At 40.8% G+C, this 14,261-nt stretch overlaps 1 protein-coding gene across 1 annotated transcript in view; it reads right to left on the bottom strand.

Annotated features, from left to right (window-relative positions):
* LOC137998761 (D-2-hydroxyglutarate dehydrogenase, mitochondrial-like) overlaps positions 1–9,586 on the bottom strand; it is a 72,383-nt gene extending 62,797 nt beyond the window's left edge. The window contains exons 1-2 of the mRNA XM_068844639.1: positions 9,324–9,586; positions 7,009–7,115 (exon numbers count right to left, since the gene is read on the bottom strand). Of these exons, the coding sequence (XP_068700740.1) occupies positions 7,009–7,115; positions 9,324–9,488 (272 nt within the window). The 5' untranslated portion in view covers positions 9,489–9,586. The remainder of the gene's footprint in view (positions 1–7,008; positions 7,116–9,323) is intronic.
* Positions 9,587–14,261: the final 4,675 nt, after the last annotated feature.

Raw genomic sequence — 14,261 nt, 5'->3', positions numbered from 1 at the left:
TTTAGGGTCCTGGACGACACTTTATCACCACCCTTTTTTCCTCCCACTAATAATTGGCTCTTTGCGTCTATGCAGATGGTCTTTGCAGATAGTAGGCTAAATAAGAGCTATCTGTCATTTTCTGGTTCACAGTTTCAAGACATCCTTCTCTTGCAGCTTCTTTCATGGCTTATTCTGCCAATGTTGGAATTACAACTTCTGTCACAGTATGCACATATCAGTGAGGAGCCCAGCTCAGTCAAAATGTGACGGCAGCCGACTATTTGGCCGCCTACAATGCAACATCTGCCGCTTACTTTAATAGTTTCAGTTCAAGTGCATTAATACAACAACTAGGAGAGCCTCTAAACAGGAGTCTAATCCCTAATTAAAAGAGGTTTCCTAAAACATAAATCAAAATCTAAATACAAATATAAAAAAAAGATGGCTATAGAAATTGATCGGAATGAAACAAGATTGATTTAAGGTCATGCTTAAAAGTATTTATAGTCTGAGTCAGATTTCCTTAAATTTAATGGTAAATCATTCCAAAGCTTAACTATGTCACAATATACATGTGCTTTCTATCTATGATCAACAGACTAGGATCAAGTTACCTCCTCATGTTAGACTGCGCTGTATGCTGAGATATAGTGGATTAAACAGATCTTGAAACATGGTGGCAGCGAAATAGGACAATGAATCTTTCGCCTATCACTTACAGAGTCGCATGAACTACAGCTACAATAATCCTGTCAGCATGTCTGCTACAGAAACGGCGCCTGAAGTACCGTCACCTGGCACAACAGCTACACCAGCCACACAACAGCCTCAAGCACAACTAGGACTTGTGCAACACCCATCCTTCAGCGCGATGGCTGGAATAATGCCCCCTGGCAAATTAGTTACAACTGGGAACGTGGTGGACAACTGGAAAGTATGGAAACAAATGTGGAGCAACTACATGATCATTTCTCAGCGCAAGATGCAACTGCCCGCGTACAAGGTCGCATTGTTTCTCCACTGTATTCTGTGCCGATGTGTTAAAGATTTTTAAAGGCTTTCAATTCGACAGTCCTGATGATCCAAATGACCTGGCTACGATAGTACAAAAGTTCGACGAATTCACCATAGGGGAACTGAACGAAACCTTTGAGAGATACACTTTCAACTCCCGAAATCAACAGGAAAACGAAGGCATTGATGCTTATGTCACCGCCCTTCGCACACTTGCGAAAACATGTAATTTTTGTGACTGCATGTGTGATTCGATCATCCGTTGGATTGACTACAGCGATTTGAGGTCATAGCTCCAATCAGTGAGCCCACTCCATGGGTCAGCAGTCTTTGCTGTGGCTGTAAAGAAGTCTGGAGCGCTGAGGATCTGCATCAATCCCAGACCACTTAATACTGCCCAGAAGAGAGAACGATATATTCAGCTTCCTGTACTAGAGGACATACTTCTGGAACTCTCAAAAGCTAGAGTATTCTCAACAGTTGACCTCAAGTCGGATTCGTCAATTACCTAGCCAAGTTCCTTCCAAAACTGTCTGATGTCATGGAACCGATTCGTCGCCTGACTCGGAAGGATACTCCATGGAACTGGTCCTCCGAACAGCACCAGGCGTTCGCACATGTGCAGCGGTTAGTGACAGAAGCGCCTGTTCTGTGTTACTACGACCCTTCACAGGACCTCACCATACTGTGTGATGCAAGCCAGAGTGGCCTTGGTGCAGCAATACTTCAGAACGGCAAGCCCATAGAGTACACAAGTCGTGCCCTCACCGATACAGAAACCCGGTACGCGCAAATAGAGAAGGAGATGCTGGCAATTGTTTTTGCTCTTGAGCGCTTCAACCAGTACACATTTGGTCGACACGTACACATCGAAAGTGACCACAAGCCGCTAGAAGCGATTCTATTGAAACCACTCGCTCGAGCACCTCAACGCCTCCAGTTAATGATGATGAGGTTACAGAAATATGATTTCACTGTGCACTATGAGTGTGGCAAAAACATGCATTTGGCTGACACGTTGTCACAGGCTTACCTGCCCTACAAAGGCAAAGAAGTGGACGATTTCGAATCAGTCAACATGGTCTGCTATCTACCCATATCTGACCAGCATCTTGACGAAATAAGAGCAGAGACCCAGAAAGACCAGTCTCTGCAAGAGTTGTCAGAGATTATTCTTGTAGGGTGGCCTGAACATAAGGACGATACCCCAGCATGGACACACCCTTACTTCAGCATGCGCGACGCAGTGACCGTACAAGATGGCCTGGTTTTCAAAGGAAATTCCGTTGTAATACCTCGGAGCCTTCGCACAGACATAAAGGTGAAGATTCAATCGTCCGTCTGCAGTGTGCACATGAATGCATCTACTGGCCAGACATGTCTGCAGAAATGAAACAGTACATCTCCGCATGTGAAACGTGTAGGGAACTTGACAGCATGACACACCCCAAGGAGACACTGATGCCCCACGAAGTCCCATCCCATCCTTGGGAGAAGATTGCCATGGATATCTTTTACCCTCGATGGAAAGGATTACTTGATCGCAATAGACTACTATAGCAACTTCTGGAAGGTGGACAGATTGCAAAACACCAAAGCCAGCACCACCATTCTGAAGCTGAAGAGTCACTTTGCCCGCTATGGCATACCAGATCAAGAGATCAGTGACAACGGGCCGCAGTTTACTTCTGACGAGTTTGCCAATTTCGCAAAAACATGTGATTTTAAGCATCTTACCAGTAGCCCTGGAAATAGCAAGGCCAAGTCTGGGGTGAAGACAGCCAAGCGCATCCTGAAGAAATCAATCAGGCCTGGAACCGACCCGTACCTCGCCGCACTTGACTACAGAAACACGCCCACACAAGGAATGACAACCAGCCCAGCACAACGTTTGATGAGCCGAAGAACCAAGACACTCCTCCCTACAACTCAGAACCTACTACTGCCAAGGACTCCAAACCTCGAAAAAGAAAAGAGCTGCAACAACACCAGCAGGCTCAAGCCAAATATTACAACCGGTCAGCAAGGGACCTACCCAGCCTCTCTGAAGGTGACATTGTTAGAATGAAGCCATTTAAGCTTGGTGACAAGTCTTGGCGCAAGGCCCAAGTTACTGCAAGGCTTGACGAGTGGTCATACACTGTTGAAACTGACGATGGAGCAGTCTACCACAGAAACCGACAGCATCTGCGAACCACGTCTGAACCGCCAGCTGATTCCAGCAAAGCAGAGCCAGACCCGGATATAGCCAGTGCAGATGAAAAGGCAAATGCAACAACAGCATTTACCCCCGACCAGGGCAGTGCCCCTCAAGAGCCACAACCTGAAGTGGCGACCGTCCCGGAACAGTAACGGAGGTCAGAGCGACTCAGGAAGAGCCCAGCATACCTCAAGGACTATGTCTGTGATTAGACTCGTGATTTTAATTTTTTTTGTTGCTGTTATCATAATGATTAGTGTTTATCGCTTATTGATCGTCTTGCGTTGAACTCACCAACCGATAGATTTGTTCTATGGACCCTTTGATTCCGCACTGAAATGACACCGACGCTTTTTTTTCATCCATTTCAATCTTCCAAAAGGGAGGATGTCACAATATACATGTGATTTCTATCTATGATCAACTAGACTAGGATCGAGTTACCTCCTCGCGTTAGACTGCGCTGTATGCTGAGATATAGTGGATTAAATGGATCTTGAAACAAACTATACGATAAAAATATGAAATTTTTAGTACGTTTGTTCGAGCATACTTCATTTTGTAGCAAAGTTCAGTGTTTCTAAGCTTATAGGATGCATTGCCAACAGGCTCTAGTTAGTTGGAAAGGTCTATTTCACATAAACCTTGTCTACACTTAAAGAGAAAAATTAGGTCAAAGTACTTTCTCCTTGATACAAGAGATAATAGCTTCAGATCTTTCAACCTTTCCCCGAAGGCTTGTGCTTAATAATGACTTTGGTCGCCCTCCTCTGGACTCCTTCTAGGATATCGACCACGTAAGCTTGATGGGGAGACCAGACTTCACAAGCATACTCCAAGTGGGGTCTCGTGAGCTGTATGTATATCTGACATCTGATATGGGACGTCTACCACAGGTTCTTTGAATGATTCCTAGCATCCGGTTAGCAATGTTGACTTTGAGCATGATGTGATCACGCCAGGATAAATTGTGAGACATAATTATTCCCAGGTCCTTTTCTTCCTTACTTAGGGTTAGGACATCAGTACCAAGATGGTAGGTTGCACACACAGGGTTTCTCTTCTTAGTAGTTCGGAGATGCTTACACTTAATTGGGTTGAAATTCATGTCCCAGGTTTCACACCAGGTGTTTACAGACCTTACATGTATGTCAACCTGCAATATGCTGCAATCGATGTGGGTAGTTATGGCTCTACATAACTTTGCATTGTCTGCAAAGAGGTGTAAGAGGGAGTCAGTAGATATATCAGAGCCAATGTCATTGATGTAAATAATACTTGAAATGACGTAACTGGTTTCCACTGAGAGGCTATACCCTCGATAGTGACACGATGTTGTCTATTTGTCAGATAATCTTCGATCTAGCTTAGAAGTGGGTCTCGAAAGCCAAGGTATCATAGTTTATACAAGAGCTTCTGATGGGGGACCCAGTGTCAAATGTTTTGGCCATATCCAAGTAAATTGTGTCGACTTGACCACCAGAGTCAAGTGTAGAGGCCAGAAAATGGACATACTGGATCATTTGAATGATGCAGCGTCTGTTCTGGCGAAAGCCATGTTGTAAGGAGCTCAGATGAGGAACCACGTGATTATAGATTCTGGGAAACACACATCTCTCCAGCACTTGTCACAGCACAACAGAAAGCAGAGCAATACCCCTGAAATTGCTGACAAGGTTTTTGCTGCCAGATTTGTGAACAGGAGTGAGGTTCGCATCCTTCCACTTATCACGAAACTGTCCAGAGGCCAGTGATTTGTTAAAAAGACATGTCAAAGGGCCAGCGAGTTCCAGGTAATGGTTTTTCAATTGGATTGCAGGCTCAACTACCACATCAACTATAGTTCTTACACAGTTAACGCGTTTCATGTTCAGGTGGAAAACGGTTTGGAAGATGTTTTCTTTCTGCATTTTTTGCTGGTTTCAATCCAGTTTGACAGATCATGATATCTGTGGTCCACACTGGTGGCTACGCAGTTATTCACGTCAAGCATCGGAGGGATATACACTTAAAGCTTAGTCTATTTTTAATTTGCCTAGAGCTGCTTTTTTCTCTGTATTGCAATTTTTGGCATATCTTTAGAAGCTCTGATAAGGTTACACGATGCCTGGAGGACCTATGTCTAGAACAGAAATGAAAGGAGAGCGAAAGAGAATGACAATGACAAAACAGAATACCAGTAATAGCTCATACTTAGTGGAAGAAGTTATGCCACAAATTCTTTCCTTGGGCACTAAACCGTTTGTTATCTTTACAGATGCATTATTTAAAGTGAATGCATATTTTTAAAAGTTGGTTTAATCAAAAATCGAATTTTTTTTGTCAAGTGGAATTAAATAACAATTATCTGTACTCTTTTGGACATAGAGAAAAAGTTGATTTGTCGTTTGTTTTGCTCTAAAATGCGAGCAAACAAGTGCTTTTTTAATCCGTTTGCCCAACTGGTTTTCGTTGCGACTCGACAGTGATCATAAACAAGCACGAATATAATTATAAACAGGGGCACCCAACAAGAATATAGTTCAAAAACACTAAACATAGCCTTGTTAAACAAATTTTAGTATTCAAACGGTAGATATATGTTGGCATATTTTTATGCCCTAAAAATTTTTCATCTGTTCGGATTTCCTAGCTGAAAGTCTAGTAATCCGAAAATTATAGGGATCAAAACTTATCTTTCGAAAATTTCAGCCAGAAAAAAGGCTCCTGAAAATTCTCTAGGTGACATTTTTAGGGTAAAAATCCATTAAAAATGGGCAATTATACCATTTTTTAGATGTTCAAAAATCCTAGGACAGGCAGGCAAGCAAGAAATTTTACAACAAATGTTCCGAAAATTCTAGATCTCAAATCGTCTTCCGAACAGATATTTTCTGAAAATTGACGTTGGGTGCCCTTGCATAAACACGTAATCGCAATGAGTTCTCGTAAAATTAGGGGGAAATCTCACTAGCTTGTGTTTTCAGAAGTTTGTTTAAAGCACCTAAACGTTATTTACGTGTTGGAGCGGATCTTGATGGAAGTTCGTCCTTTCTTGGTTGCATTGCCATATTTTGCCGATTCTTGTTCCAATTAAGGCAACCTGGCATGTTTCAATGAAATACATCAAAATGTGGATGATTTCGCTTTCAGAGATAAAGAGGAATAAAGTACATCAGTAAAACTCTTCTTTCTTCATTGACCTTGAATTTAAAAAAAAAAATTATGGCTTCTAATTTTAGCGTGATTCCTATTCCCTGGTGGCACTGAATCTGCTCCAGCTATTTTTTTAACTTTTCAAAGTTTCATTGTTGCCTGATGAAACTTTTTGAGCAATAAAAGAGGAGGGTCATCAAGTTTGTTTTGAGATATAAGCATTTCAGTACAAGACATTTACTGTTGCTATGGTGACTGATTGTAAACACCATAATAATCAGTACATTGTACAAAAAATTGGTGTTTGAAAATGGTAAAACAAACTTGCAGTTATGTGAAAAAGTGTGAGAACTCTAGACACCAAAGCTTCTCTCTGAGTGACTGACCTTCATCTACTGCCTGTGTCACTAAATGTATTCATACCACATCTTTTTTTGCACTGTCTGTGATCAGTTAGTGTCTTGACAGACACATCACAACCAGTGTTTCAGAAAACCAGGGGGTCTCTGGTCAAAAACCCTACAAGGTCAGCTCATGACGTGACAAAATAATGCAAAATTTACAATGGTTTGGCGGGAGCAGTGCTGTAATTCCTTGATGACACCCTGCCTTCCAAAGTTATCTGAAAGCCTGCACAACCAATCTTTGTTTTGCCATAAATAAATCAGTCACCTTACCTGACCATTTTCAACCAGTCAACATTATGTGGAGCTATTTCATGTGCATCTGTTAATACCCTTGAGGGTATCAACCTCTCAAAAACTTTGATGTCTTCCTCCGAGACCTGAAATTAATGACAACAGCCATGAGAACCTATGTGTTTGATGATAATGCTGATGATGATGATAATAATAATGATAATAGTAATAATAATAATAATAATAGTAATAATAGGTCATTTACATAGCGCACACATCCACTATTTGCTCAAGGCACTTTACAATATATATCTCAAAAATTACAGATTTACATCAAGGAACTTGCAAATTAAAAAAGGTAGTGACAATCACAACAACTAGAATCTAAAAAAAACATTAAGAATATATAATAAAGAGTTACTCTAAATTGAGTAAAAAGGAAAGTCTTGAGTTTTCTCTTAAACAACAAAGCTGTACTGGACTGTTGTATAATTTCCAAAGGAACAGTCTTCCGTATCTTGGAGTGCATACAGAGAAGGCTCTATCATCGTCTGTTTTGGTTTTACAAGTTGGCTGCATTAGCAGGCCTAGAATGTTCAAGGGTAAAGACCTAGTTGATTTCTGATGCACCAGGAGTTCCAATAGATATTGCAGACGGAGATAATGAGGATCATCATCATAATAAGAAAATAATAATAATAATAATAATAATAATAATAGTGCTCAGGAACATGCAGAAATCGGTGATTTCATCGACACTTAACATTACGCATACTTGTAAACCATTTAAAGCAAATTTATATACAAGCAAAATGATGATTTAAATATAGCCTACATGTATGTCGTTGGCATTTCTGAATTTGTTTTGAAGCTTTGAGCGGTGACGCATGCTAACGTGAACACAAATTATCGAGGTGACACAATCATCTGCATATTGAGTGTGAAAGTCACGCACGCTTCAGTTTGTCATGCTTTCATGGACTCAAACGGCTTTTTATTTCAATCTTTGCAAATCGATGTAAAGAATGTGTCTTTAAGGCTTGTCAAGCATAACAGATACAGATAAAGCCAAAACAAAATTACATATAAAGCAACACAGATACAAATTACATATAGCAAATTTATCGAGCTGGGACTTGGAGACACAATTTTTGCGAACAGGATGATCCAGCGGGCAGATAAAGTCTTTTACAATGTAGACTGCAACGAGACAGCTTAGAGGCATATTACCTTTCAAAAACGCATACTTTTAGGGTTTTAAGTCTCTGACCGCCAGCGTTTGCGTGTACAGTACATTGAAACGGAAATACATGATGAAAGATTTTCTGTTATTTTGAATGTACTTTTATTAACATGTTGATAACATGTAATAATAATTTGTGGTTGAAATTGGGAAGTCAAGTTGATTTAAAAACCACAAGAATTTTATTGCTGGTCTGAAGATGACCTAATAATAGGGTCATTTATGTAAGCTGCGGCTTACTCTGGCCGCGGCTTACATAAGACTTGAAAGCCCCGAATAAATGGTACAAAATCTATGTTCATGGCTTTTCAAGCCGCGGCTTATCCTGGCCTTGGAGTTGATACTCCTATAAATAGCTCCTTTCGCGTATTATGCACGGCTTATTTACTCTCGTATAAACGGCCCTAATGTTTTAAGGTCTGCTTCTCTGTTGGAACAGGTGCTCCCAGTATTGTAAGCTGTGCTCCTAACATTTTCTGCTGTGTGCCTAAGAATTTGGCAGTGCGCCTAGAAAATTATACACTTGGTAGCACAAGTGCTCCCAAAGCCAAAAATAAACTTTGAGCCCTGGAACATTTGGGACACTTCACGACGTTACATGTAATTCTTGTCTGCATTCCTACAGTTCTTGATTCTGAAAATTGGGAGAAGAGCATGACTCACTCTGACGCTTATCAAAATTATCATGTATCTAATGCGGCTGTTCTCTAAAACCAGAAGGCATCGAATTCTGGAATACTAGGCTCAATAACAATAACAATGATGATAACAAAAAGAAAAAAATGAATAAATTTAATAAGTCTCTCTGTGAAACCAGGGAAGAGTGCAAATTTATGAAATAGTGGGCCCTATGTTCTGTCGTTAGCAGAACAGAATAGAATAGAATTTTTAATTGCTCAGTTCATGGTTAATGTACAATTTAAAGTTGAAACAAACAAATAAATAGATAAAATAATCATAATTACAATTTTAATTAATTAAATTTGTGAGCCTAGGAGCTAAATAAACTGGTAGGTTTTCGAGATAGCCCCTAGCCATATCGAGTTGATTTTTTTTACTGTAGTTTAGGGAAATAATGAAGAAATAATACAGTGAAAATAGTCAAACGCACCTGTGAAAAGTATCCTCTCTTGACATGCGGGTAGCGCACACTTGTTAATTCCACCTGACTTGAACATTTAGTCTTGGCCGACATGGACAAACAGTACCGTGTTGACACTTGCAAAGACCGAGTGACCCCATAACTCACGCATGCACTAAAACGCGGACGCCACATTACAAATTCACCGTGCAATACTTCATTTTCAAGAGGAAAATACTTTTTAAAAAATCATTACTCCACTCACCAATCCTCACCAATTTAAAGACCGGAAGCGGCTTAGTTTCCAGGCTCACAGCAGTGGCATGAGTGGGGTGGTCGCATGGTCGGTCGAACTTGTTTGACCCAGAAACGCTTCGTTGTGCCACAAGGGCGGGGGTGCTTACCATTTAGTCAAACAATCCGGAAATTTCAGTTTGAGGTCAAAAGGAAAGGCAATTATTCGGAAAATCTTTTCGGAAATTGTGGACTTCCTCCAGAGTTGGTGCACTTTTTCCGTTCGGAACGGAATTCAAGAAATTCCCTTTACTATTTGCGAGGACCGTTCCGTTTTCAGATCCTTTAATTTCTTACAAGATCGAGTAAATATGCGGAATGAAAAGCCGGGTAGTAAATGTTAAATGCCATTCTCATTCGGTTGATCAATAAATTCGGAAAATAGTTTACCTTTAAGCAAGGATTATTCCATCCGGATTATTTGGCTAAATGGTAAGCACCCAATGTCTTCTCCTGGCCCCGCCGCCATATTGAAAGCCGAGAAGACACTGGGAACGAGGTTGAGGGCTACGCGCTCGGCCGATTTTAAAACGACTCACGGTTACTCCCTGAATAGACCAATTCGGCTAACTCAATGTTGTACCCAATTCAAATCTCTCGGGGTTAAGATTCTTTGTGTGTTGAATTTGCATGACAATGAAGCATTCACATTTAAATGAGATGGAAATACTTGGAACAAAACGTTTTATTCCCAAAAGATTTGAATTGGGTACAACATTGAGTTAGCCGAATTGGTCTATTGTACTCCACTCAGTCCAATTACTATTACATGGTTCTCTCATCGAAGACGGCAGACCAGTATCAATCGACGCTGCCTGCCCTAGACACGCGGTTAATTCGTGTGATAGTAGTCCAATCCTTGAGCGGCAAGCAGGATTGCAAGTGTTGCAGATGTAAACAGAGTCTAGTGCATTGCTGCTGAAGCTAGCCTTCCTCCTAGTCCTTGTGTCCTTAAGGTGTTGGATCTTGTTTTACTCGAACGTCCTCAAAGCAAGTACATGTCTTGCATCATGTCGTGTGTTCTTAGTTAAGCTGATCTTTCCCATTATTCAAAATCAGATTAATGCTAATCTCAGATTAAAAATAAACCAAGGAGTTATTTCTCTACTCCCAAATGCTGTTCAACGCTGATATTCGGCAAAACTTAAAGTGCCCCTGTGATCAAAAAAACCACTTCCTTTTTTCCTTCAGATTTTGAAAGTGTGTTTGCTTAACACCTGACTGGCAAAATTTTGAGCTTTGATTTTTATCCAAAGGCCGTTTACTTTGAGTGTAAGTTTTGGATTTCACGGTCCGCCATTACTCACGTTCAAAACCGACCGATTGGACCTCAGACGGTTGGATCCAGGGAAAAGTGACGTCAGAGGCTCACTAGCTTAAAATTTCAGCGTGTGAACGCAGCTTATTATATATGCAAAGCGTGAGTTTAAAAGTCTGAAAGCCCAAAACCCCCGTGCTGCATATTAATTCTGCGGCGTACACACGTATTGCATTCTTAAACTAGTAAGCCTTTGACGTCATTTTCTCCTCGATCCAGCTCTCTCAAGAACATAATGTTAGTAATGGCGGACCATTAAATAGGAAAATTACAGTTAAAATAAAGAGGTGTCTTTTTGAAATCAAGGCTTAAAACGTGGGTCACTTAGTGTTTTGTTGACATAGTTTTGAAATCGAAAGAAAAATATGAATTGATTTTTTGGTCACAAGGGCACTTTAACATTAGAGGAAGTCAATCTTGAAGAACAAAAATAAGCAAAAGAAACTTTCACCAAAAAGTTGAAATTTTTACGCTAACCCTAGATTAAGTTAATCGGCTTTCGAACAACCGGGCCCTGATGTATTTTTACCTCAGCCTTGGCCTACATCATATTGCTCTCGTACCACCACTGCGTTTGCTAAGGAAGCCCGTCTCAAGTCTTCCATTCTGGTGACTGGTCTTACCCAGTGAGGCGGTGTCTTAATAATAGGGAGCTTAAGCAACGACAACGGCGACGGCAATAAGAACGTCACAAATTTGCTTATTCAGTGGGCAAAAACAATAGCTTTGCACGCTCTGCACGTGCGTTTTTCACTTTTGTCCATTTCTTTGCCGTCGTCAGCAAAACAACAACGTGAAATAGCCAAATTCGAGGTTTCGTCAAGGACGTCAGCACTTGAATTTTTCCCCTATATGAAGTGCCGTTCCAACAAGTGTCATTTTTGAGGAACTACCACACCCTTTTCATATTGAAAAGGTTGAAACAGTCACGTAGCTATTAAAATTACGCGAATTTATATTTTGAGATGACGTTCTCGTCGCCGTCGCCGTCGCCGTTATTAGGGAGCTTAAGCAACGACAACGGCGACGGCAACGAGAACGTCATCTCAAAATATAAATTTGCGTTATTTTTAATCGCTTGGTGACTATTTCAACGTTTTTAATATGACAAGGGTGTGGTAATTCCTCAAAGACGACACCAGTCGGAACGGCACTCCATTTTAGGAGAGAAAATGAAAATTTATCCTCAAGTGCTGACGTTCTTGATAAAACCAAAAACTTGGCTATTTCACGTTGTTGTTTTGCTGACGACGGCAACGAAATGGACAAAAGTGAAAAACGCACGTGCAGGGCGTGCAAAGCTATTGTTTTTACCCACTAAATATGCAAATTCGTGACGTTCTCGTTGCCGTCGCCGTTTTCGTTGCTTAAGCTCCCTATTGTTGCTTAAGCTCCCTAATCTATTGTAGCTTTCAACGAAGAGGAGATAACCTGCACCTAACAAAGTCAACAAAGCACTTGACATGCCTGTGCACGACAATGGTTATTTTAAAGCTCATTAATCTCACTTGTGTATTTCGTTTGCTATATTTTCTTTCTCGGCTCCTTACTATAGTGGAAGTTTTCTCGAAGTCCGTGATTTTTTATTGTCCAATTTTGTTAAGGTGTCATTGACCTTCGATAGCTCAGTTGGTAGAGCGGTGGACTGTAGTGTGTTAAGACGTACTTAGGTCGCTGGTTAGAATCCGGCTGGAAGCTTTTTGATGATGTGGATTGAACCCGATCGGGTTCTTACACAATATAGTTTATCCTTATGATCGTAGTTTGGTTATCTTTTCCCTCTCTTTCCGAGTGCGGATTGTTCTGAAAACCCTCCTTTGCCAGCAGATCTTTTAAATCCTTTCAATTACCTTTTATCTGGAAAACTGGGTGAAATTGCAAATGTACGCCAAGAAAAAAACTTGAGGTGTCTGTCCGGGACAATGAAAATTTTTAACCCTGATTGGTCTGAATTGTGTACTTCATTTCCTTCGTATACATTTTCTTTCTCCTTACTAAAGTGAACGTGTTCTAGAATTCCGTGATTTTTTATTGTCCAGTTTTCTTAGAAAAAAACTGGTTGCATGTTTTAGAAGAAATGTTGTGTACACCTTCGATATCTCAGTTGGTAGAGCGGAGGACTGTAGACTGTGTTAAGACATGTTTAGGTCGCTGGTTCGAATCCGGCTCGAAGGAGCTTTTTCATCATGTGGATTGAACCCTTCGGGGACATATGATACATACTATCATAACACATGATTTCGCATCCCCAGGGCTGTAGCCAGAAAAAAATGATGACTGAGGCAATATCCATGGTTAAATTCTCTACGTAGGCATTCTAGGTGTTTATGATGAGTAAGTACAATATAAAGACAACACTGGAAATCACCCTTTATTTTAAAGAATCACGAAAAAATGACTGAGGCAAGTGCCTCGGTTTGCCTCATACTGGCTACGGCCCTGATCCCTGTCGATTTAGCACACGGTTATATTATAAACGTGGTTTGGTTACCTTTTTTCGCCCTTTTTGTTGCCGGCCTGTCCTGAAAAACCTCTTAATTTGGCAGGGGAGTCTGTAAAATATATCACATCCTTTCAGTTACCTTTCGTCTCAAAAAGTACGTGAAATTCAGTGAAAACCTGCACCAAAAAAGCACTTGACTTGCCTGTCCAGGATACTACAACGCTCTCAGACCCCCGATCAACATTACAAATATTTTCCAGGCCTTGATGTCATAGATTTATCTCGCTGTGGCTGGGGAAAATCCATAAGGGGGCAAATCTGGCTCATTTTTTTGGAATCTGATGGAAAAACAGCCAGCAGGCCATTCCGAAATATCAATATTAATCTTGATACTGAGGCAGAGAGGACAAAAACAATAGAAACAAGTTGCAATGAATGTGAAAGATATTAGCATATCATCTACTTTCCTTTGTCTTTGTCCTCCAAACTTCTCTTTCAAGCTGAATTTTAATATATCGAAATTGGCCTATTAAAATTCAGGAAAGTCGTTGTAGATTTCTTTCCCGTGGTATACCGTGTAACATCCCGCTAGTTACTCGCATTTCAGTTGGTATACACCTGGTTTCATTGTTCCTGCCGCAGTGAGTGAGCCTGAAGCGAGCGAACGAGGCTGCTCTCTAATCGGGAGAAGAGCAGATTTGTATTTTAAACACAAGGAATTGTGGTTGCGCTAAGAACAAAGGCGCAAGGAATTGTGATTACGCTTGAATGGAGAAATCAAAATGCGCGGTCCGATCTCGCTTTCTTAAGTGTGTAACAAGAGCTTACAGTCACGTTCCCAATTCGAGGTAACTTATATTGTAAAACTGATTTGTTTTTATAGTCTTCAGGGCCCGGTTGTTCAAAAGCCGAT

This window comes from Montipora foliosa, chromosome 1 (genome assembly GCF_036669935.1).
Source record: "Montipora foliosa isolate CH-2021 chromosome 1, ASM3666993v2, whole genome shotgun sequence".
Classification (NCBI taxonomy): domain Eukaryota; kingdom Metazoa; phylum Cnidaria; class Anthozoa; order Scleractinia; family Acroporidae; genus Montipora; species Montipora foliosa.
Note: the sequence above shows the minus strand (reverse complement) of the source record. Positions and strands in the feature narration are given on the sequence as shown.